Source organism: Saccopteryx bilineata, chromosome 4 (assembly GCF_036850765.1).
Source record: "Saccopteryx bilineata isolate mSacBil1 chromosome 4, mSacBil1_pri_phased_curated, whole genome shotgun sequence".
Lineage (NCBI taxonomy): Eukaryota > Metazoa > Chordata > Mammalia > Chiroptera > Emballonuridae > Saccopteryx > Saccopteryx bilineata.
The window spans coordinates 154,195,137-154,219,711 of NC_089493.1; the positions used below are offsets into that span (position 1 = coordinate 154,195,137).

The 24,575-nt window shown below is 40.5% G+C and overlaps 1 protein-coding gene and 1 non-coding gene across 13 annotated transcripts in view; both read right to left on the reverse strand.

The window, feature by feature from the left end:
- TRRAP (transformation/transcription domain associated protein) overlaps positions 1-24,575 on the reverse strand; it is a 144,525-nt gene that overhangs the window by 116,168 nt on the left and 3,782 nt on the right. For all 12 annotated transcript variants that reach the window (XM_066272267.1, XM_066272266.1, XM_066272265.1 and 9 more), the window contains exons 2-12: positions 24,249-24,406; positions 23,449-23,498; positions 14,235-14,345; positions 12,339-12,443; positions 11,339-11,422; positions 9,166-9,222; positions 7,506-7,631; positions 4,258-4,335; positions 3,972-4,060; positions 2,501-2,597; positions 1,249-1,387 (exon numbers count right to left, since the gene is read on the reverse strand). In XM_066272267.1, the coding sequence (XP_066128364.1) occupies positions 1,249-1,387; positions 2,501-2,597; positions 3,972-4,060; positions 4,258-4,335; positions 7,506-7,631; positions 9,166-9,222; positions 11,339-11,422; positions 12,339-12,443; positions 14,235-14,345; positions 23,449-23,498; positions 24,249-24,348 (1,036 nt within the window). In that variant the 5' untranslated portion in view covers positions 24,349-24,406. The remainder of the gene's footprint in view (positions 1-1,248; positions 1,388-2,500; positions 2,598-3,971; positions 4,061-4,257; positions 4,336-7,505; positions 7,632-9,165; positions 9,223-11,338; positions 11,423-12,338; positions 12,444-14,234; positions 14,346-23,448; positions 23,499-24,248; positions 24,407-24,575) is intronic.
- On the reverse strand, positions 23,904-24,122 carry LOC136336740 (small nucleolar RNA ZL1). Its single transcript, XR_010731562.1, has one exon. It is a non-coding gene; the product is annotated as a small nucleolar RNA ZL1 (small nucleolar RNA).

A 24,575-nucleotide genomic window follows, 5' to 3' on the forward strand; every position in this document is an offset into this window, starting at 1 on the left:
AATATTGAAAGATTACTGGGAGAAATGATTAACATATCAAAAATGTTAGGATATAACTTCAACCTAATGATTTGGACATATCAAATATAAAAAGTACTTAAAAATTAAAATTCAATAATTGATATAAAAATATAATTATCAGATTAGCAAAAACAAATATCAGTCTTGTGCATAAAAACAGAACCAATCCATTATTTCACAGCATGGAGAAAGAAATCAATTTTCCGTCTCACCTTTTAAAGCCAGTGAGCAACTAGCTATTTGTAACTTCAGAGATAAGCAATCAGCCTGACCAGATGGTGGCACAGTAGATACAGCGCTGGACTGGGATGCAGAGGACCCAGGTTCGAGACCCCAAGGTTGCCAGATTGAGCGCAGGCTCATCTGGTTTGAGCAAAAAGCCCACCAGCTTGAACCCAGGGTTGCTGGCTCCAGCAAGGGGTTACTCGGTCTGCTAAAGGCCCACGGTCAAGGCACATATGAGAAAGCAATCAATGAACAACTAAGGTGTTGCAACGCGCAATGAAAAACTAATGATTGATGCTTCTCATCTCTCTCCGTTCCTGTCTGTCTGTCCCTGCCTATCCCTCTCTCTCTCTGGAAAAAAAAAAAAAAAGATAAGCAATCAGAAGGTAGAAAAGTACCAAGGGAGACTGAAAACATTAAGTAAGCCCTGCTGAAGAAATCCTCATGTTATCAGGAGGCTACACACAGAAAAGGTAGAGGGAGGGCCCTGGCGGCAGGCTCAGAGGCAGACAGGCCAAGTGGTAGGAGAAAGAGGATGAAGAGGAAAAGAAACTAACAGCAGCAATGAAGAAAGGACAGATTGAACCTCAAATATCTGAGCATCTGAGCAAGCTCAAGACTCCCCACACACAGCAAGAGATTGTCAGGTAGAGGGTACCCATTTCGCCTTCAGCCACCCAAGACATACCTCATGTCTAAGTTCCCTTAATAAACTCTTAATGGGCCGATTAGCTCAGTTGGTTCGAGTGTCGGCCCAAAACCCCAAGATTGCGGGTTCAATCCCGATCAGGCACATAGGGGAAGCGACCAATGAAATCAAAAGAAACAACAAATGAATGCTTCCTAAAGCATTCTCTCAGTCTCTCAGTCTCTCTAAAATCTCTCAGTCTCTCTAAAATCAATCAATAAAAAAAATGTAAAAACAAAAACAGCAATGAAATGTGAGCAGAATCCCACCCCCAAAGATGTGGGCAGCACTCATGCCGAACCCCAAAGACGTACGGTTTCTGAGTTCTGTTGTGAGGATGTGCTTCGCAGCGATCAGAAGCTCCTTCCTAAGGTGTGCGGTCTCTGCGGGGCAGTTTGAAAGTAACTGTAACATTCCTTTCACCATCTGCTGAGAGTACTTTGTCACCAACTCCTGGAAAAAGAGGAGGAAAACAACACATTACACTGATTGGTGAATGTCAAGAAAAACCGAAAATTTATAAACTTTATAAGAAACTCATTAAGATTAAGGTTGGCTCAAAGGACTCCCAAAATGTTAACAGGCCTACTAAACAAGTATCATACAAAATGGTTTCATAGTTTGTGCGTGCACACTGCCACACCAGAAGCAGCTTTTACACAGTGGGATCATGACTGTCTTCTTTGTACTTTTCCATGTCTTCTCAACTTTCAATAATGAATATGCATTACTTCAGTATTAAGGAGAAAGAGAAAAATAATGAAATTTAAAATAAAATACTTTTTAGGCCCTGGCTGGTTGGCTCAGTGGTAGAACATCGGCCTGGAGTGCAAGAGTCCCGGGTTCGATTCCCGACCAGGGCACACAGCAGAAGCACCCATCTGCTTCTCCACCCCTCCCCCTCTCCTTCCTCTCTCTGTCTCTCTCTTCCCCTCCCACAGCCGAGGCTCCATTGGAGCAAAGTTGGCCGGGGCGCTGAGGATGGCTCTATGGCCTCTGCCTCAGGCGCTAGAATGGCTCTGGTTGCAACAAAGCAACACCCCAGATGGGCAGAGCATCGCCCCCTGGTGGGCATGCCAGGTGGATCCTGGTCAGGCGCATGCGGGAGTCTGACTGCCTCCCCGTTTCCAACTTCAGAAAAATACAAAAAAAAATAATACTTTTTACTAAGACATTCCGTTAATGTAAGTTCTGAATGGACACCAAAGATATGTTTAATCAATTTGTTAAGTCTAATCACAATTCCTTTTTGAGGTGTTTTAGGAAGGCAATTCATCACAGTGACTCAAGCTGACTAAAATATCAAGGGTTACCTAACTCAAATTTTTAAACCAAATGTTCCATTTCAGGTGCTTGACACGGTTCTGGAGGTGGGAGGCCAAAGTGGACTACAAATAAGACAAAAGAAAATTTGGGGGGTGATGGAAATGTTCTATATTTTGATGTGTTGGTAGTTACCAACTTTATGCATTTGTCAATTTATAGAACTGTCTACCTACAAAAGGTGAACCTTATTACATATAAATTCTATCTCAGTAAACCTGACTCAAAAGTCAATGAACTTACCTGGTAAATTCTGATGATATAAGCTAAAAATGACAATGTTTTAATCTGTGCAGCAATGAAATCAGCATACAACTCCTTGTTGTAAAGCTTATGTTGCCTGAATGAGAAATGAGTAAAATTTACAGTATTAGCTCCTAACCCTTAAATGACATTAGTATTAACAAGTTTGATTTCTACATAGATCAGAATAACACAGCAGCAACAGTAAACTCTCTATACTTATATGCAGCTCCCAATAATTTAAAGGATTTGGAGGCATAAAGTAAGCAGGTCTCCAAAACATTCCACAGCAGTTACAATGTGCACCCAATAACCCTGGTTGTTTAGCTCAGTTGGTTAGTCTTGTCCTAACACATCAAGGTTGTGAGTTCAATCCCCAGTCGGACTACACATAAGAGTCAACCCATGAGTGCATAAATAAATAACAAATCAAATGTTTCTCTCTCTCTCCCCTTTCCCTATAAATAAAAGGTAAATAAAAATTTTAAAACCCTATACAATGTGCACCTGATAAAGCCACTCATCCAGCAGACAGTTCTAAGATGCCTATTTGCTCAATGAAAGAGCCCATGCTAGGGCCATAGGAGCTGTTAGAGCTGACTCACCCTCAGATCCCTCCCTCACATAACTCAGCCAAACAAGTTACAAGTCAAGAAAGTAAGTGGTAATGGTCTTAAGAGGAATGCCGTAATGTTTGAGAAAAAGCTTCACTGAGAATGAATCCAGTTCACCGAGTCAGGGATTAAGAGTGACGGATGGAGGAATAAAGGGAGTAAAGAACATTGTACTACTCATGCTGAAAGAAACAGCAAGAACAAAGAAAGGCTTTAAGGTGAGAAAAGCTTGGAGATCCCACACATAGAAAAGAGAATAGTAATACCTAATGATAGTTCTAAATCTCTAAATTTAAATACCAGCCTGACCAGGCGGTGGCGCAGTGGATAGAGCATCGGACTGGGATGCGGAAGGACCCAGGTTCGAGATGCCGTGGTCACCAGCTAGAGCGCAGGCTCATCTGGCTTGAGCAAAAAGCTCACCAGCTTGGACCCAAGGTCGCTAGCTCCAGCAAGGGGTTACTCAGTCTGCTGAAGGCCCATGGTCAAGGCACATATGAGAAAGCAATCAATGAACAACTAAGGTGTCACAATGCGCAACGAAAAACTAAATGATTGATGCTTCTCATCTCTCCATTCCTGTCTGTCTATCCCTCTCTCTGACTCTCTCTCTAAATAAATAAATAAAAAAAAATTAAATTTAAATACCAAAAACAAGTTATTAATCTTTTCAAAGTAAGAAACTAAAGTAACTATTACTATCTTCACTAAACTACAATTTCAAAAGCAAAAAATAAATATAATTTTACCAATGTTATCACTTAGAATTTTTATGCCTTAAAAATAACAAGAGCAAGTGTATTTTTACTTGGAATTAAAGCACTGTGACAGCTACTCGCTGCCCAAAGAAATCTCACCTGGCTTGAGCAGATACCTGAATTGCAATGGTATTCATGATCAAGGGCACAAATTCAGCAACAACGTTGTGGATATTCAGTTTGTAGAGCTAAGAGCAAACACATCAGATTTTCATGCTTCTATAATCTCTGCTATAGTGAAGTAACTCGGCACATCACATAAACCACGTCAGTCATTGCATCAGTTAGCATGCATGTGCCATACACAAATAATTACAGGTGAACTTTGAACTTTATCATAAAATAAGAAGCCAAAAACCCAAGAAACTAGTATCAATACACATACCTGATACATTAAAACAACAATAATTGGCAATTCAGCCAACACTTTCAGAGAAAGAGATCCTCTCGGAATGATGGAATGCTGTGAAAGAGACAAGAAGGAGCATGGTTATTCCTGTGGCACTTAAAACAGCCACAGTCAAAAAAAAAAAAAAAAAAAAAACAGCCACAGTCAGTCCCCCACTTCTGAGCATTGCCCAGTGAGGTAAAGGGAAAGGAAACACTGACACAGTTTTGCAAATATCTGTTGGGAAAGGGACAAACTATTGAAAAACAAAGTATATAGAACTATGATTTAATTTATATTTTTTAATGTAATCACCTGTAGTAAATAACTTGGGAAAAACTTGTCAAAACTTGAAAATGCAAGCCCTGACTGAGCGGCTCAGAGAACAGAGCACTGTCCCAGCACACCAAGGTCACAGGTTCCATCCCCAGTCAGGACACATGGTAGGCAACCAATGAGGGCACAACTAAATGGAACAACTAAATGGAACAAGTTGATGCTTCCCTCTCTCTCTCCTCTCTCAAGTCAATGAAAATAATTTTAATTAAAAAAAAAAAAACCTTAGAAATTCAATTCATCTGAGAAAAAATTTTAATATTATTTTACTTAAAAAAATAGCAGCCTGACCAGGCGGTGGCACAGTGGATAGAGCGTCGGACTGGGATGCAGAGGACCCGGGTTCAAGACCCCGAGGTCGCCAACTTGAGTGTGGGCTCATCTGGTTTGAGGAAAAAAGCCAGCAAGGGGTTACTTGGTCTGCTGAAGGCCCATGGTCAAGGCACATATGAGAAAGCAATCAATGAACAACTAAGGTGTTGCAACGCGCAATAAAAAACTTATGATTGATGCTTCTCATCTCTCTCCGTTCCTGTCTGTCTGTCCCTCTCTCTGACTCACTCTCTGTCTCTGTAAAAAACAAACAAAAAACAAAACAAAAACAAAAAAATAGCAAAAAGTACACATTTATCCAGTTTTAATCAGAAATACTGAGAAATGGAAAATGCTTATAACAATTATAAAAAAAATTTAATAGGCTTAATATACATATAGGAATCCCTTAAACAGATAAAGAAATATCAGACTCACTATACAAATGGGCAATGGACAAGCAGAAACAACACGCAAAGACTGATAAACAGAAAAGAAGTTTCTACTCAGAAGAGCAAAGGAATAAAAGCTTTATTCAAAATGCAGTTTCTTGTTTATCCTGGCACAAATTGAAACATTCTGCAAAACTATTTCGGTAAAACAAATGCAGGTGATATTCTTTTTTACATTTTTCTTTTTTTACTCATTTTAGAGAGAGACAGAGAGAGAGAAAGGGAGGAGGAGCAGGAAGCATCAACTCCCGTATGTGCCTTGACCAGGCAAGCCCATGGTTTCGAACCAGCAACCTCAGCGTTCCAGGTCAACGTTTAATCCACTGCGCCACCACAGGTCAGGCGATATTCTTAATTCAATCATAAAAGTATAGTCACAATGAATGCTCAATTCATTTTACCTGTGTGGCAGATACTACAAATACATTACCTGCAGACAAATTCCACAGAACAGGTTTTTCGGATAATGAGATAAAATATTAAGGCCAGAACAAAGGTTTGAAAAACCTTTCCTAGCCTGACCTGTGGTGGTGCAGTGGATAAAGCATCGACCTGGAATGCTGAGGTCACTGGTTCAATACCCTGCACTTGCCTGGTCTAAGGCACATATGGGAGTTGATGCTTCCTGCTCCTCCCCCCTTTCTCTCTCTCTCTCTCATTCTTTCTCTCTCCTCTCAAAATGAATAAATAAAAAAAATTAGGAATGGAGTTTATGGGTGTTAATTATAAAACAAAACAAAAAACCCCACCCTCCTTTACCATTACAGGATCATTTGCCTGACCTGTGGTGGCGCAGTGGATAAAGCATTGACCTGGAAATGCTGAGGTCACCCGTTCGAAACCCTGGGCTTGCCTGGTCAAGGCACATATGGGAGTTGATGCTTCCAGTTCCTCCCCCCCTTCTCTCTCTCCTCTCTCTCCCTTTCTGTCTCTCTCTCTCTCTCCTCTCTAAAAAAAAAATGAATAAATAAATAAATAAAAAAGAAAAACCTTTCCTACTGTCAGAAAACCCAAGTAGTGGGACCAGAACATTGTCTCAGAGGCTCTGTCCCCAGAGCCCAGAGTCTCAGGCAATGGACTACAATTCATATGTAGTTTAGAGGGACTCATTAATGTTAATGCTAAGGATGGAATAAGCCTATAAGCCTCACACCCTGGGCAGCTGCTCTTTCCAACAGGTGATTCTGTGGTTCAATTTTTTTAAAGTGAGAGGTGGGGAGGCAGAGACAGATTTCCACATGAGCCCCGACCAAGATCTACCCAGCAAGCCCCTACCCAGTGATGCTCAGCCCATCTAAGACAGCTGCTCAGTTGCTCAGCACCTGACAAGAGGCCATTGAGCCATCCTCAGTGCCCAGGGCCAAATTGCTCAGACCATTAGAGCCATGGCTGCAGGAAAGGGAGAGAGACAGAGAGAAAAAGGAGGAGAAGGGGTAGAGAAGCAGATGGTCATTTCTCCTATGTGGCCTGACTCGGAATCCTACCTGGGACATCCACACACTGGGCCAATGCTCTATCACTGAGCCAACCAGCCAGGGCTTACAACAGGTGATTCTGGATTTCCACTATAATTATGTTTCTATCTTTGCATCAACAATGAGCAAGAGTTCACTTTTACCACTATGCGGCTGGAGAGCAAAATCAATAATGCTATCATGCACAAATAGTTATTAATCTTAAATGCCTTCAAGTGTTTAAGAAAAGAAACCAGCCTGACCAGGCGGTGGCACAGTGGACAGAGCGTCGGATTAGGATGCGGAGGACCCAGGTTCGAGACCCCGAGGTCGCCAGCTTCAGCACAGGTTCATCTGGTTTGAGCAAAGCTCACCAGCTTGGACCCAAGGTCACTGGCTCGAGCAAGGGGTTACTCAGTCTGCTGAAGGCCCGTGGTCAAAGCACATATGAGAAAGCAATCAATGAACAAAGGTGTCACAACAAAAAACTGATGATTAATGCTTCTCATCTCTCCGTTCCTGTCTATCCCTACCTATCCCTCTCTCTGACTCTCTCTCTGTCTCTGTAAAAAAAAAAAAGAAAAAAGAAACCAAAAAACTTAAGTGGTTTTAAAAGTCACTATCTCATATTTTCCTCTACCAAGTAGAGTGACACAGATAAAAACAAAGCAAAATAACTCAAAAAACTTACTGTTCTCGTCTCACTGTCCTCACGCTCAGGATTGACTTTCACAGCAATTGTCGTGATCATCCCAACCATTTCTGGGGGAGGGACTGTGTTTTCGGGGATCACCTGAGGGTTCTCAAAGTAGCGGTTCTACATAAAAACAAAAGAAATCATTCTTCCTAAAACAAACACAATATTCCTTAATAAAATAGACCTGACACATTGTGGTGGCAGAAACCTACACACTTATTTTGCTCAACCGCCAAGTACTAGGATTCCTTTTCATTCAACACCATAAGGATATGATAGAGACATTTCTCCACCTCCCACAACAGAAAACAAAGTATTTTCTGCTCCTTCTTGGCCGAGAAGAGACATTACATTACTACTTCAGTGAGGCAGGAAGAATGGACCCCGTCCCTCCAGTGATAAGAAACTCAGAGTTAGCCCCTACTGAATTAACTTTCCAAACAATCTCCTAAATGGAGATCAAGGATGGGAAGAAGCAAAGAACAGAAGACATTTTTAAAGGCCAGAATCTCACTGTCATCCTTAATTCTCAATGGAGTTTGAACTTCAAGTTAAACAAGATAGCTTCACATGAAAAACTCTGACTGAAATGGTAGCTGACATGACTTGATAACTCAGAATATAATTAATTTTAAGTTTTACAAATTATTAGCAGATTAAAACCCTTAACATAACCAAAAAGTCAATCTTAACATGTTCATTTAAAAATCTTTTAAGCTTAAAAAAACTTTTTAAATAAAATCTCTGACACATAAACAGACTTATGTGCTATGATTTTTCCAAAGCATTATTTGTGATACTAAATAATTAAGCTCTGGCCAGATAGCTAGGTTGGTTAGAACATCAATCCGAAGCAGAGGTTGCCAGTTCGATTCCCAGTCAGGATATATACAGGAGATCAGTATTCCTGTCTCCCCGTCTCTCTCCCCCTTCATTCCTTTCTAAAGTCAATAAAAAATAATAATTTAAATCAGAAAAACCAGCAACATAGGAGATGGCTGAGGTACACATATGACTGAAAATTATGAGGCCATGCCCTGGCCAGTTAGCTCCCTCAGTTAAGAGTTTTGTCCACTAACAAGGCTGCAGGTTCAGTCCCGGTCAGGGCACACATGGGACGAAACCAATGAATGCACAACTAAGTGGAACAACAAATGAATGCTTCTTTCTCTGTCTCACCTCCCCTTTCTTCATTTCCCTCCCTGTTTCTCTAAAAGAGCCATCAATTAAAGAAATGAAAAGAACAAAAGGAAATTATGGGGCCTATAACAACATTATGACTGCTGGAAGTGCCTTGGAGTCTGTTGCAAACCGTGAACAGCAATCTCTTGTAACAAGAGAGAGTGAACTACAGAGGAGACACTCCTCTTTTATTCCAAATACTGGTGCAATGTTGGATTTACCTTCTGGATTTTTGTAAAATTCCAACAATAAAAAATATATTATATAAAGTATTTAATCTAAACAGTGAAACATAAAGAACTCTTTTTTTTTAAATGATTGATTTATCAACCTAGATTCTGACTCTTAATAAACACTTCCCATTTTAAAATTAGCATCCCTCCAATTATTTCTTCAACCTGAGTGCTCTAAATTCCCTTTGGAACAAGTAATAAATAAATATAAGTAATAAATTCAAGTATTAAAACCATACCACTACTTTTGGAAGCTCCTTGTAAATTTGTTTCACAAAATCCAAAAAATGATGAATCTAAAAAAAAAAAGTATAAGGAAGATATTATATAAACAGAAAATGCTTATAACAAATAAGAAAAATGTTAATAGTCTTAATACACAAAAACTCAGAAGATATTAAGAAAAATGTCAGACTCAAAATACAACCAGAAAATAAATGTGAACAAACAAAAAAATATAGCCTGGGCCTGACCAGGCGGCGGCGCAATGGATGGAGCGTCGGACTGGGATGCGGAGGACCCAGGTTCGAGACCCTGAAGTCGCCAGCTTGAGCGCAGGCTCATCTGTTTGAGCAAAAGCTCACCAGCTTGGACTCAAGGTCACTGGCTCGAGCAAGGGGTACTCGGTCTGCTGAAAGCCCATGGTCAAGGCACATATGAGAAAACAATCAATGAACAACTAAGGTGTCGCAACAAAAAACTGATGATTGATGCTTCTCATCTCTCTGTTCCTGTCTGTCTGTCCTTGTCTATCCCTCTCTCTGACTCTCTCTCTGTCCCTGTAAAAAAAAAAAAAAAAAAAAAAAAATACAGCCTGACTTATGGTGGCGCAGTAGATAAAGTATCAACCTGGAATGCTAAGGCTACCTGTTGGAAACTCCAGGTTTGCCCAGTCAAGGCACGTACAAGAAGCAACTACTACAAGTTGGTGTTTCCCACTCCAACACGCCTTTCTCTTTTTTTCTTTCGCTCTCTCCTCATCTCTCTCACTCTCTCTAAAATCAATAAATCTTTTAAAATAAAATAAAAATGAAGAAATAAAAAAGACTGACAAACATAAAAAGAACTTTCTAAGTCAGAACAAAGGATTAAAATTAAATGCTACTTTATGCCTTTCGAAAAGCAATACTAGCCTGACCAGGCGGTGGCGCAGTGGATAGAGCATCAGACTGAGATGCTGAGGACCCAGGTTCGAGACCCCGAGGTTGCCAGCTTGAGCGTGGGCTCATCTGGTTTGAGCAAAAGCTCACCAGCTTAGACCCAAGGTCGCTGGCTCGAGCAAGGGGTTACTTGGTCTGCTGAAGGTCCGTGGTCAAGGCACATATGAGAAAGCAGTCAATGAACAACTAAGGTGTCGCAGCAAAGAACTGATGATTGATGCTTCTCATCTCTCTCCGTTCCTGTCTGTCTGTCCCTATCTATCCCTCCCTCTGACTCTGTAAAAAAAAAAAAAAAAAAAGCAATACTAGAACCATGCTGGAGAGACTACTGAAACTGTCTAGCAATCAGTTTAACAATGTGTATCAGAAGTATTAAAATATTACCACCTTTGACTTAGCAATTTTATGTCAACAAATCCAGTCTATGAAGTAATTTGAACTAGAAACAGATATTCAGTACTTTAAATATCCAAAAATGATGGCATCCACATGTTAAAATATTATATATCCATGAACAATTAACTTCACAAAGAGTTTTTTGATTGGGAAAATACTTATATATAAAGTGAACGGAAACAATCAAAATATAAAATGTCATATACAGTATTATTGCAATTATGTTGAAAATATTACATATACATAAAGTGGAAAAAAATAAATATTTTCTTAAGGTGGAAGAAATTCTATTCCATCATTATACTTTTAATTTCCAAATAATCTACAACAGGAATTTACTACTTTTATCAATAAAGACACTGCATTCATTATTGCTAATAGAGTATTTCATGCTTAGTCTGTATGTGCTAATACTGTGCTGAGAACTTTAACTTTTATATTTAATTTGTTAAGCAATCTTTCAGGATATATTGTGATTGTCCCCATTTCACAGAAAAAGCTCCAAAACTCTAGAAGTTTATCCAGTGCCATAGGGTTACTGAGTGCAGAGCTGATATTCAAATCCATCTGACTTCAGAACCCACAGCTTAACCCTTTATACCAAAACGATGGGAGCCATGCCAACTTGGTTGGTTAACACATATCAACTACTAAACAAATTCAGTTAAATATTCATATACACATTCAAAATAAGAAAGGTAACTGCTAAAGACATAAAGAATTTCTCCCAAAAGGGTTTTACTGTCTACATTTGTAAGCAGCATGTGTTCCATCAACAACACAAGAGAATAAAAATTTACACAGCACAAGGAACTTGTCAGCACACTTCAGAAGAGCTCTCAGGATAAACACTTACTTCTTGTGTGATGGGTGGCCTGAACTGTTTGTGTAGTTCAATAATTATTCTTAGACAAATAAGAACGTTTTCCTCATTTTCCGTCTTAAAAAAAAAGCATTTAAAGAGTTACAATTCTGAGGACTTATTTTAATCTAAAGATTAAAGACATTTTCTAAACATTTTTCTGTATACCCATGCCCTATCAATCAACCAACTTAGACTTGATCTGTTGGAAACTTCATTAAACCACAGAACACAGCTGCCCAAACAGGAAGCTTTCATGGTCTTTGCTGGACCACCTGAAGGGCAGACCACAAGTTGAGTTCTGGTCAGGAACACTGACAGATGAGTTCACTGGCATCCGTGGCAAGTCACAGCATAAACTAAGGTCTAATGGCCCAACTGACACTTTTCATTGCTTCAGAGTATTGCCAAGCACCCACCATGTAATGGAGCCTATGCTAAACACTTTACACATACAAGTGGGAGGTGCCATCCACACTCTACCTTCAAGGAATCTAAGACTCAGAGGAGGGAAGCAACATGATACAACTAATAAAGGGGCCCAAAACAACAACAGAATTCTAAACACATCAACACTAAGAAGAGCAAGAAAACAACTTTAGAGATTAACAGGTACCAGACGGATTAGCCCCAAGAATCTCAGGAACTCTTCACAAGCCTCAACTCTGCCTAACATACAAAACTAGAAAGCATGAAGCCAAAGAACCCTGTACTGAGTATGTTGACCATTACCCAACTCATTTTGAAAGATTTCCACTAAGTAGAGTCAATTCCTCAGTGACTCAAAAAAAACCCCACTTCAATTAATAATCTTTTATTGTAATTTGGTTAGCAAAATGAGTATTAGTAAATACTCATTTTATTTATTCTGATTTAGTCATGTCAATCAGAACTTTAGTAAAAAGGAAACCAGTTGTATAACACTAGATTTTACATTAAGTAAGTCACTGAAAGTTTTGAGTATGTCGAAATAACAAGAATTCTCAAAGGTTACCTCTAAAAATCGAAACATCACAGACAAAACATTTTTCGTATGAGGCCGAAGATGTTCGTTGGTTGGTATTCTATGAATTATTTCAAGAACTAGTTTCCGCAGTTGCTGGTAAAGAAAAATAAAAAATGTAAATATAAAATCCTTCAAGTTCCAAAGCAATTCTCCTGCATGCTACAAGTGTCACACAGCATCTGTACCCAGCACTGGTAGCCACTCCACCACAGGATAAATCTCATTTTAGAAACAGTCCTATAAATTATTTCAATGTAATCCAAAGCATGTACTGAAAACCATTACTTTCAATATTTCTGCAACTGTGTACCAAACCACGTCAGTCAAATTTTTCCTCTTTCTCCACTTATTACAGCTATAAAGGGCACTAGTGTGTGAATGTGGAACAGATGAAAGGGCAAAACAACACACGGAACTTCACTTGAGATCTCCCTCCATAACCTGTTTAGCTCCTATAATGTTCTCTCCTATTACATTGGGCCCAAGGACTAATTTCATCATAAGCTGTGCTAAAGCTTTAAGGATTCTGCCTATGGAGCTGACAACGGAAAGTTGTATCAAATATATACTTATCTTAAATTGGTACAATATAAAAATGCTTTATTTAGCACTTCACTTTCACTGGTATTGGTAATATTTTAAAAGTTGGTTTTAAGAGATACATGCTGAACTGTTTATAGAAAAAAAATGATGTGATGGGACTGTTTTAAATTAATCAAGGCAATAGAGGGGTGAAAACAGTGGGTGGGGCTATAGGCAAAACAAAATTGGCCATGAATTACAAGAACTGAAATAAGTAAGAGTAGACCCTGGCCGGTGGCTCAGTGGTAGAGCATCAGTCTAGCGTGTGGATGACCTGGGTTCAGTCCCTGGTCAGGGCACACCGGAGAAGCCACCATCTGCTTCTTCACCCTTCCCCTAGCTCTTCTCTCTCTCTCTTCCCCTCCCACAGCCATGGCTCAATTGGTTAAATCACAGTGGCCCGGGAGCTGAGGATGGCTCCATGAAGCCATCACCTCAGGTGCTAAAAATAGCTCAGTTGAGGCCCTGGCCGGTTGGCTCAGTGGTAGAGCGTCGACCTGGCGCACAGAAGTCCTGGGTTCGATTCCGGGCCAGGGCACACAGCAGAAGCGCCCATCTGCTTCTCCACCCCTCCCCCTCTCCTTCCTCTCTGTCTCTCTCTTCCCCTCCCACAGCCAAGGCTCCACTGGAGCAAAGTTTGCCCGGGCGCTAAGGATGGCTCTGTGGCCTCTGCCTCAGACGCTAGAATGGCTCTGATTGCAGCAGAGCAACGCCCCAAGATGGGCAAAGCATCACCCCCTGATGGGCATGCTGGGTGGATCCCAGTCGGGTGCATGCGGGAGACTGTCTGACTTCCTCCCCGTTTCCAACTTCAGAAAAATACAAAAAATAGCTCAGTTGAAAGCATGGCCCCAGATGGGCAGAGCATTAGCCCCAAACAGGGGTTCTTGGGTGGATCCTGGTAGGGGTGCATTCATGAGTCTGTCTCTGTATCTCCCCTCCTCTCACTTGGAAAATAAGGGGAAAAGAAAAAGAAATGAATAAGAGTAGAGTTGAACAAGTATGGGAAGAATTAATAGACTACTGTGCCTTCTTTTGTTTATATTCCAATTTGTTTATAATAATGCACACACATCACTAGTAAGCAAATGGGAACAAACTGTAAAACAGAAAATCTTGACAGAATAAAACTAATATATTTATCTCAGGTGGCAAAGGCCTTGGACAAACTTATCCTTATGTGACAAAAGCTTGTTCATTTTCAAGTAGAACCATAGGTATTTTTAGTTGTTTTAATTCATAAATGTTCGCAATCCTACCACATGATATCTTCTCATTCATTTATAATTTTAAAGAGATTACCTGGGCTGGTTTCTCCTGAAGAAACTGAACTTCTCCATCTTGAAGAAATGTAAGAAATCGAGGGATGATATGTTCCAGGAATGTAGAATATTGAGGAGATGATGTTACATTCTAATTATGCAAAAATAAAAGAAAGCCTCGTTTGTGTAAATATTTTCACTTCAAATTCATGGTACAAGAACCTCAAGATAGTATGAAACAAGAGTAATTTTTAATACTTTTAGATGCTTTGGTGAAGATGTAGTTTTAAATCAATTAGGATGACTGTTGTGTGTGAAATCTAACTTAAGAAAACTAAACGCTAAAATTCACTGTTAAAACTAGAAATATTAATGCTGTGGAAAATGTTGAACTAGGAGCCAGTTCTAGGCAGGCTCTGCCACACTGAGTATGAGACCTCTGAAAACTCATGTAGCTTCTAGAGCTGAGTTTATGTGGAAAATAAAGACCCTAAATAAACTGACAGCTTTTACCAATCAAAAACTCTAATTTAGCCTGACCAGGCGGTAGTGCAGTGGATAGAGCATCAGACTGGGATGTGAAGGACCCAGGTTCGAGACCACCCCAAGGTCGCCAGCTTGTGTGTGGGCTCATCTGGTTTGAGCAAAAGCTCATCAGCCTGACCTAAGGTCGCTGGTTCAAGCAAGGGGTTACTCGGTCTGCTGAAGACCTGCGGTCGAGGCACATATGAGAAAGCAATCAATGAACAACTGATTCAGTTGTTCATAAGGTGTCGCAACAAAAAACTAATGATTGATGCTTCTCACCTCTCCGTTCCTGTCTGTCTGTCCCTGTCTATCCCTCTCTCTAACTCTCTCTGTCCCTGTAAAAAAAACAAAAAAAAAAACAAAAAAAAACCTTCTAATTCATTAGGTCTCGATGAATTAAATCTTACCCATTATTAATATCAGCATTAATTTAAAAAGGAAAGTAGGAAATGAAACTATAGATTGGGATAGGATACTAAAATGACTATTTGTTCAGTTTCTGGGTCCCAGTTAGGATTATAAACCTCTGTGCCTCAATGGCCCCACCCATTAAGAGAGGATAATATTGTATTATCTGACCATGGTGGCAGTAGATTAAAGTGTCGACCTGCAATGCTGAGGCCCAAACCCCAGGCTTGTCCGGTTAAGGCACATACAAGAAGCAACTACTATAAGCTGATGCTTCCCAATCCTCCCGCCTTTCTCTCCCTCTCTCTAAAATCAATATATCTTTTTAAAAATTAAAAAAAAAGAACTTAACCCTTTGAATAATACAAACATTCATGTATGTCCTCGTGCCTCCTGACAATACAGAGTACTATCGATTTATCTTAAAAATGTGTAAGGCAACATTAAAAAAAGGCAAACATGTTATTGTTTCCATAAAGTGGTTATCAAACAAATGTGATTTAAGTTAATAAAACTGTAACAAACTAATTTCATTTTTGAAAAAAATCACTCCCAGGGATCAGTGAGCATGAAAAACACTTACTACTCAAAGCGTTAAAAAAGAGAGAGACAGGCCCTGGCCGGTTGGCTCAGCAGTAGAGCATCGGCCTGGCGTGCAGGGGACCCGGGTTCAATTCCCGGCCAGGGCACATAGGAGAAGCGCCCATTTGCTTCTCCACCCCCCCCTCCTTCCTCTCTGTCTCTCTCTTCCCCTCCCGCAGTCAAGGCTCCATTGGGGCAAAGATGGCCTGGGCGCTAGGGATGGCTCCTTGGCCTCTGCCCCAGGCGCTAGAGTGGCTCTGGTCGCAGCAGAGCATCGCCCCCTGGTGGGCAGAGCTTCGCCCCTGGTGGGCGTGCCAGATGGATCCCGGTCAGGCGCATGCGGGAGTCTGTCTGACTGTCTCCCCGTTTCCAGCTTCAGAAAAATACCAAAAAAAAAAAAGAGAGACACAATATTTCCTGCCTAATGTACTCATGTAAATATGACATGAGTTAATACATATAAAGCTTATAACAGTGTCTACAGTGAATGCTGAGCACCTATGTGCTCAAGAAATACTGCATTACATGTCTTTTACTCTTTCTCACACAGTCCTCAACACAACCCGCAGGTAAATATTATGCCTACTTCACAGATAAAGAGACTTAGAGAGCCTGACCAGGCGGTGGCACAGTGGATAAAGCGTCGGACTGGGATGTGGAAGACCCAGGTTCGAGACCCCGAGGTCACCAGCTTGAGCACGGGCTCATTTGGTTTGAGCAAGAACCCCACCAGCGTGAACCCATGATTGCTAGCCCCAGCAAGGGGTTACTCAGTCTGCTGAAGGCCCGCGGTCAAGGCACATATGAGAAAGCAATCAATGAACAACTAAGGTGTTGCAACGCACAATGAAAAACTAATGATTGATGCTTCTCATCTCTCTCCGTTCCTGTCTGTCTGTCCCTGTCTATCCCTCTCTCTGACTCACTCTCTGTCTCTGTAAAAAAAAAAAAAAATTTAAATTTAAGAGACTTAGAGAGGTTAAAAACTTGCTGAAAGTCAGAATCAGTCAATTTTAGAAGTCAATTCAAATTAACTACAATATCTAAGGCCCTTCCCTCTGTTAAGGTCTCCCTCACTCACACAACTATGTATTAAGCTCCTATCCAGTGCTCAATGGAGACAAAATGATTAAGAAAGTAAACAATTTATGCCCTCAGAGATTGGGGAAACAGTAGTGTGGTGAAAACAGATATCAAGAGAAGACAGATATCAAGAGAAGAACTAACAATACAGAACTATGATTAAGGAACATCTAACAATGAAATATGATTTACGGGCAGAATCAACGGCAAAAACTATCTTCCTGAAAAAGTGATTTTATACTAAAAACCTAAAAAGTCTGTAAGAACTAACCACATGAAAAATTAAGAAAGAAGAAGGTTCTAAGAAAAGAATATGTAAAGGCACAAAATTATAAGAAAACATTAGTGTAAAAGGCACACAAAAAAGTTCAGTATGGCAAGGATGGGAATATAAAAGAAGTTAAACTTATTATCATGAGTCAGACAAGCCAGTAAGGCGCAGCATTTGGGCAGTGAAATCTAATGTCTGGAGCTCCAGACACAGATCTGGGCTGAAAATAAAGATCTTGGGTTGTCTATTACATAAGATATCCTAGAACAGTAGTCTATGAAGGAAGAAACAGAGAAACGGGAGAAAATAGGCTAAGGGCAAAAACAAAATATACTATACTGCAAGTCTGGGAATATGGACCTGAGCATCAATCTCTCAGGGACAACCCAGTGTATAATTCCAGGGGCTACATATGCTTAGAATATGTACAAGGAGAAAGCGCCCCAAGGAGTTGTGCAGTGCCTCAACAGTCTCTCCCCAACTAGACTGTACACTCACTGGGGACAAGGACTGAGTTTGTTTTTCTAGACAAGAAAAAGCTAAAGCAGCAAGAAATGATATAGGAACTTAAGAAAAAGAAAGATAAAAATATGAATAATAAAATGTCAATAACTACTTACCTATCAATAATAACTTTAAATGTAGCCTGACCTGAGGTGGTGCAGTGGATAAAGCATTGACCTGGAACACTGAGGTCACCGGTTCAAAACCCTGGGCTTGCCTGGTCAAGGCATATATGGGAGTTGATGCTTCCTGCTCCTCCCCCCTTTCTCTCTCATTCTAACTCTCTCTCCTCTCTAAAATGAATAAAAAAATTTTAAAAAAATAATAACTTTAAAGGTAAATGGGTTAAATGCTCAGGCATAAGAATGCCTAAGAAACTGAGAACCATGCATTGCTGCCTATAGATTCAAAGACACACACAGATTGAAAAAGATATTTCATACGAATAAAAACAAAATAAAAAGCTGAAGTAGCAATACTTATACCAGATAAAACAGACTTTCAAACAAAGGCTATAACAAGAGATAAAGAAAGACTCAGCAATTCCACCTCTGGGTATTTATCCCTAAAAACCCAAAACACCAAATCAAAAAGTTCATTGCAATATTTACAAGAGCAAAAATATGAAAGCCACCTTAGTGTCCACTAATGGCTAAATGATGTAGTACAGCCTGACCAGGCAGTGGCACAGTGAAGAGAGCATCAAGGTGGGACACAAAGGACCCAGGTTTGAAACCCCAAGGTCACTGGCTTGAGCGCAGGCTCATGTGGCTTGAGCAAGGGCTCACAGGCTTGAGCATGGGACCACTGACACGACCCAATGGTTGCTGGCTTGAGCCCAAGGTTCCTGGCATGAGCAAGGAGTCACTCGCACTGCTACAGCCCCCTTCACTCTGTCACCCCGTCAAGGCACATATGAGAAAGCAGTCAATGAACAACTAAGGAGCCACAAAGAAGAACTGATGCTTCTCATCTTTCTCCCTTCCTGTCTGTCTATCCCTATCTGTCCAGCTCTGTCTCAAAAAAAAAAAAAAGTACATACCGTATTTCTCCATGTATAAGACGCACTATATTTGAAAAATATGGGGTCTAAAAACTGGGTGTCTTATTTGTATTTCCCGCTTATTCACACGGATGAGGAGTTGTATGAATTTTATAATGAATAAAACCTGAGTTCAATAATTTTACGTAATACATTCTTTTTCAAATTTCGGGCCCCAAAAGTAAGGTGTGTCATACATGGGAGCATCTTATACATGGGGAAATACAGTATGTGCAATGAAATATTACTCAGCCATAAAAAAAGAATGCAATCTTACCATCTGTGACAACATGGATTAGACCTAGAAGATATTATGCTAAGTGAAATAAGTCAGACAGAGAATGACAAATACCATGCAAAATCACTTATATATGGATTCTAGAAAATAAAATAAGCCCTGGCCAGGTGGCTCAACTGGTTAGACCATTACTGATATGCAAGGTTGCAGGTTCAATCTCCAGTAAGGGCACATCAAGAATCAACGAATAGCCTGACCAGGTGGCGGCGCAGTGGATAGAGCGTCGGACTGGGATGCGGAAAGACCCAGGTTCGAGACCCCGAGGTCGCCAGCTTGAGCACGGGCTCATCTGGCTTGAGCAAAAAGCTCACCAGCTTGGACCCAAGGTCGCTGGCTCAAGCAAGGGGTTACTCGGTCTGCTGAAGGCCCGTGGTCAAGGCACATATGAGAAAGCAATCAATGAACAACTAAGAAGTCTCAACGCACAACAAAAAACTAATGATTGATGCTTCTCATCTCTCTCCCTTCCTGTCTGTCTGTCCCTGTCTATCTCTGCCTCTGTAAAAAAAAATAAAAAAAAGAATCAACGAATGAGGCCCTGGCCGGTTGGCTCAAGTGGTAGAGCGTCAGCTTGGCGTGCAGGAGTCCCAGGTTCAATTCCTGGCTAGGGCACACAGGAAGAGCGCCCATTTGCTTCTCCACCCCTCCCCCTCTCCTTCCTCTCTCTCTCTCTCTCTTCCCCTCCCACAGCCCAGGCTCCACTGGAGTAAAGTTTGCCCGGGCGCTGAGGATGGCTCTGTGGCCTCTGCCTCAGGTGCTAGGATGGCTCTGGATGCAACAGAGCTATGCCCCAGAGGGGCAGAGCATCGCCCCCTGGTGGGCATGCCGGGTGGATCCCAGTCAGGCGCATGCGGGAGTCTGTCTGACTGCCTCCCCGTTTCCAGTTTCAGAAAAATGCAAAAAAAAAAAGTCTGAGTCTGACCAGGCGGTGGCGCAGTGGATAGAGTGTTGGACTGGGATGTGGAAGAACCCAGGTTCGAGACCTCGAGGTCACCAGCTTGAGCGCGGCTCATCTGGCTTAAGCAAAAAAAAAAAAAAAGCTCACCAGCTTGGACCCAAGGTCACTGGCTCGAGCAAGGGGGTTACTTGGTCTGCTGAAGGCCCATGGTCAAAGCACATATGAGAAAGCAATCAATGAACAACTAAACTGATGACTGATGCTTCTCATCTCTCTCTGTTCCTGTCTGTCTGTCCCTATCTATCACTCTCTCTGACTCTCTCTCTTCCTGTAAAAAAAAAAAAAAAAATCAACAAATGAATGCATAAATAAGTGGAACAACAAATCAGTGTTTCTCTTTTCTTTCTCTCCCTTCCTTGCTCTCTAAAGCTAATAGATTTTTTAAAAATTAAAATTAAATAAAAACAAACAAAACAAACTCATAGATACAGAGACCATGTTGACAATTCCTACCTAGATGGGAAGGAATTGGGGTTAATGGGTGAAAACAGGGACAAGATTAAGATCAAGATTAAGATATGGAGACTGCCACCAAACCAGGCAGTAGAGCTTTGACATGGGCTGAGGTCTCAAGTTCAAATACCCAAGGTTGCCAGCTTGAGCACAGGCTCATTGACTTCAGCACAGGATAACTGACATGATCCCATGGGTCTCTGGCTTGAGTAAGGGGTCACTGGGTTGGCTGCAACCCCCCCCCCCCAGTCAAGGTACATATGAGAAGCAATCAATGAACAACTAAAATGATATAATTGTGAGCTACTGCGTCTCACTTCTCTCCATTCCTCTCTCACAAAAAAAAAGAGAAGTGCAAATTGTCAGTTATAATATTGTAATGACTATGTTTGATGTCAGATGGGTACTAGACTCATCAGGGTAATCACATCTGTTATATACCGAATTTCCCCACATATAAGACGCACACTTTTTCGAAAAATTTGGGGTCTAAAAACTGGGTGTGTCTTATATAGCTGGTTGTAGGAGTGTGGTATTTCAAATGCCATTGATGGAACTGAGGACAAGGCAATGTATGAAAACAGTGATTCGTCATCAGACACAGATGAGTACTAGCTAATAGATAGGAGTTTAGACAGTGATGAAGAGTTGTATGAATTTTATGATGAATAAAACTTGAGTTCAATAACTTTATGTAATACCTTTTTTTTTTCAAATTTCGGGCCCCAAAATTAAGGTGCATCTAATACATGGGAAAATATGGTAAATGCCTAATCACTATGCTGTAGACATGAAACTAATACAATACAGTATGTCAACTGTTACTAAAAACTTATACCATCCACTGATTCCATACCCTTCAAAACATCTGAGTGTCAAATTTCTCCCATAAAAAAGACTCATTTATTAAGTTGCCCAGTTATTCTGCCAGTATTTTAACTCAGCATCCAGTTTTTAGATCCATATGAATTTTTCATGTGAGTTTTTTTAATTTAATGAAGGGAGGAGAGGCAGAGAGACTCCCACATATGCCCCAACAGGGATCCACCCAGAAAGCCCACTAGGGGGCAATGCTCTGCCCATCTGGGGCATTGCTATGCTGCTCAGCAACTAAGCTATTTTAGTGCCTGAGGCAGAGGCCATGGAACCATCCTCAGTGCCCAGGGCCATCTTATTCCAATCCAGCCCTGGCTGGGAGGGGGAGGGGCTTAAAGAGAAAAATATATAGGGTGATGAAGGATGATTTGACTTTGGGTGATGGGTATTTGGCATGATCAACTGTCTAAATGATGTGGAGATGTTTTCTCTAAATCTATGTGCTCTGGTCTGGTTTACCAATGTCACCCTGTTAAATTTATTTGTCTAAATAAAAAAATAAAGGACAGAGGGAAAGGGGATGAGAGGATGGGATCAGAGATGGGAAAGAGATAAATGAAAATATATATACATAACACAGTATTATAGAGAGCAGGACAGCAAATCCTGAAGGAGGAAAGGCATTGGGGGGAGGGTGGATATATTCGGTGTGACACTTGAATCTATGTGAACACAATAAATTAAAATCAATGAAAATTTTAAAAAATAAAAATTAAAAAAAGAGAAAAACATGGTCTTAATAAATGAAGATGGGGAATCTGCAGAGAAATGAAATCTACAGAGAATCAAATGGAAATTCTATAACTGAAACTATAACAACAAAATTTAAAATGCAAAAACTGCCTGACTGTGGTGGCGCAGTAGATAAAGCATCAACCCAGTATACTCAGGTCAACGATAGGAAACCCTGGGCTTGCCTGGTCAAGGGACATACAACAAGCAAGCAATGATCAACTAAAGCAGGGGTAGTCAACCTTTTAATAACGACTGCCCACTTTTGTATCTCTGTTAGTAGTAAAATTTTCTAACCGCCCACCAGTTCCACAGTAATGGTGATTTATAAAGTAGGGAAGTAACTACTTTATAAAATTTATAAAGCAGAGTTACAGCAAGTTAAAGCATATAATAATAATTACTTACCAAGTACTTTTTGTCGGATTTTCGCTATGTTTGACAGAATAAATCTTTATAAAACAACTTACTATATAGTTAAATCTTTTTATTTATGCTTTGGTTGCTCTGCTACCGCCCACCATGAAAGCTGGAATGCCCACTAGTGGGCGGTAGGGACCAGGTTGACTACCACTGAACTAAAAGTGAAGCAGCTACATGGTATACTTCTTGCTGCCCATCCCCATAAAAATCAGTAAAATCTTTTAAAAAATAATAAAAATGCAAAAATTAAATATAAATAAAAATTTAAATATAACATCCCAGAAGCATTTCAGATCATGCTTCCAGGCATATGCCTTCAGTTTGATTCAAATGAACACATAAAAATTCTCTAAAACAAATTAAATTAGCCCTGGCCAGATAGCCTGGTTGATTGAGCATCATCTCAAAATCCAAAGGTTGCGGATTCAATACCAGGTCACGGGCACATTATAAGAACAGATTGATGTTTCTGTTCCTTTCTCTCTTTCTCTTTCTCTTCCTCTCTCTTTAAAATCAATCAAATTTTAAAAATTAATTTAATTAAAATAACATCCCCAGGGATTGGAGATGACAGAAAAATAGTCAGTGAACCTGAAGGCAGATCTCTAGAAATTATGCAATCTAAAAGACAAAAAAGAAAAAACTGAAAAATGAATAGAGCCTAAGGGACCTAAAGACAATGTAACTGTAGTTTGCAAAGCCCAGAAGAGATAAATTGCTTGATCAAGGTCACCAGATATGATAAGTAATAGAGCCAAAACTGATATCTAGCTCTCATTCCATGGTATTGCCTGAATAGAAATTCACAGCAAAGTATGAATGCATCCTGTGAGTAAAAGCCTGAGAGTAAAAAGCTACCGTGTTTAAAAACTTAAAAATGTTAACCAACCAAACCCAAAGCAACTATCACCAGTATAAAGAAGTTGGACAATACTGAGTATAAACTTTCATATTTCAATTTTAAAATACAATAAATTACATGAAGAGAGACCATGTTTTTGTTAATTACTAGTAAAAAAGACTGACAGAGAAACAAAAGGAAAGCCCACAAAAATATTTACCTCAAAATGAAAAGTATATAATATAAAGATCATACCTCAAAGTTCTCACTAACTTCTTGCATCATTTTTAACTTTGTTTCATCAGCTGTGAAATGAAAAAAACAAATCATCAGGTAACTGAAATTATGTTAAGAATGTCTATAGGCCCTGGCCGGTTAGCTCAGTGGTAGAGCGTCAGGCTGGCGTGCAGAAGTCCCGGGTTCAATTCCGGCCAGGGCACACAGGAGAAGCGTCCATCTGCTTCTCCACCCCTCCCCCTCTCCTTCCTCTCTCTCTCTTCCCCTCCCGCAGCGAGGCTGGCGCTGGAGTGGCTCTGGTGGCAAAAGAGCAACGCCCCGGAGGGGCAGAGCATCGCCCCCTGGTGGGCGTGCCGGGTGGATGCGTGTCGGGCGCATGCGGGAATCTGTCTGTCTCTCCCGGTTTCCAGCTTCAGAAAAATACAAAAAAATTAAAAAAAAGAATGTCTATAAAATTACTGGATTTAATAAGAGAAGCAATCAGATCTTATCAGTTTGACTGTCATGGTCCAACAGAAGGCACATAACTAGTTCCCTACAACCACACATTCACACTCCCACACTTATGTGTGCATACACAGACAAGACACCCACACACACACACACACACACACACACACGCACGCACACGCACATGCTCACACGTGCCTCTTTGGAGCTCTAGCCAGTGATGCTCATCATTTTGCTTCTCCACAGGAAAGAGAGAGGAAATTAGAATTAAAGTTAATGTTACTATTTATTTTCATATGCACATTCTTGGAATTGAGATGAATGAGTCACATTAACACATTCCTTAACAACAAAAAGAATCAACTCACGGGTATTTACATCTGTGAGAGCTGCCACAAACTGAAGGTATTTTTTCATCAGAGTGGTTTGGTCAACCACAGTGGCCCCCTGTGCTGCAACAAATGCCATTTTCTTTTGATAGTTCCTTGCTCAAGAGAAAAGTATCAGGTCCATGAGTTCACCTAGCCTATAAAAAGAAACGTATAAATTAGCCAATTTATTAAGGGCCAGGCTCACAATCTCTATGAAAATCCTACTTCAATGCCTGCTTTAGCTGAATACTTTTGCATCAATCCAAAATACACTATTCCCTTTTTGTGCATGTGTGTGTGTGTGTGTGAGAGAGAGAGACAGAG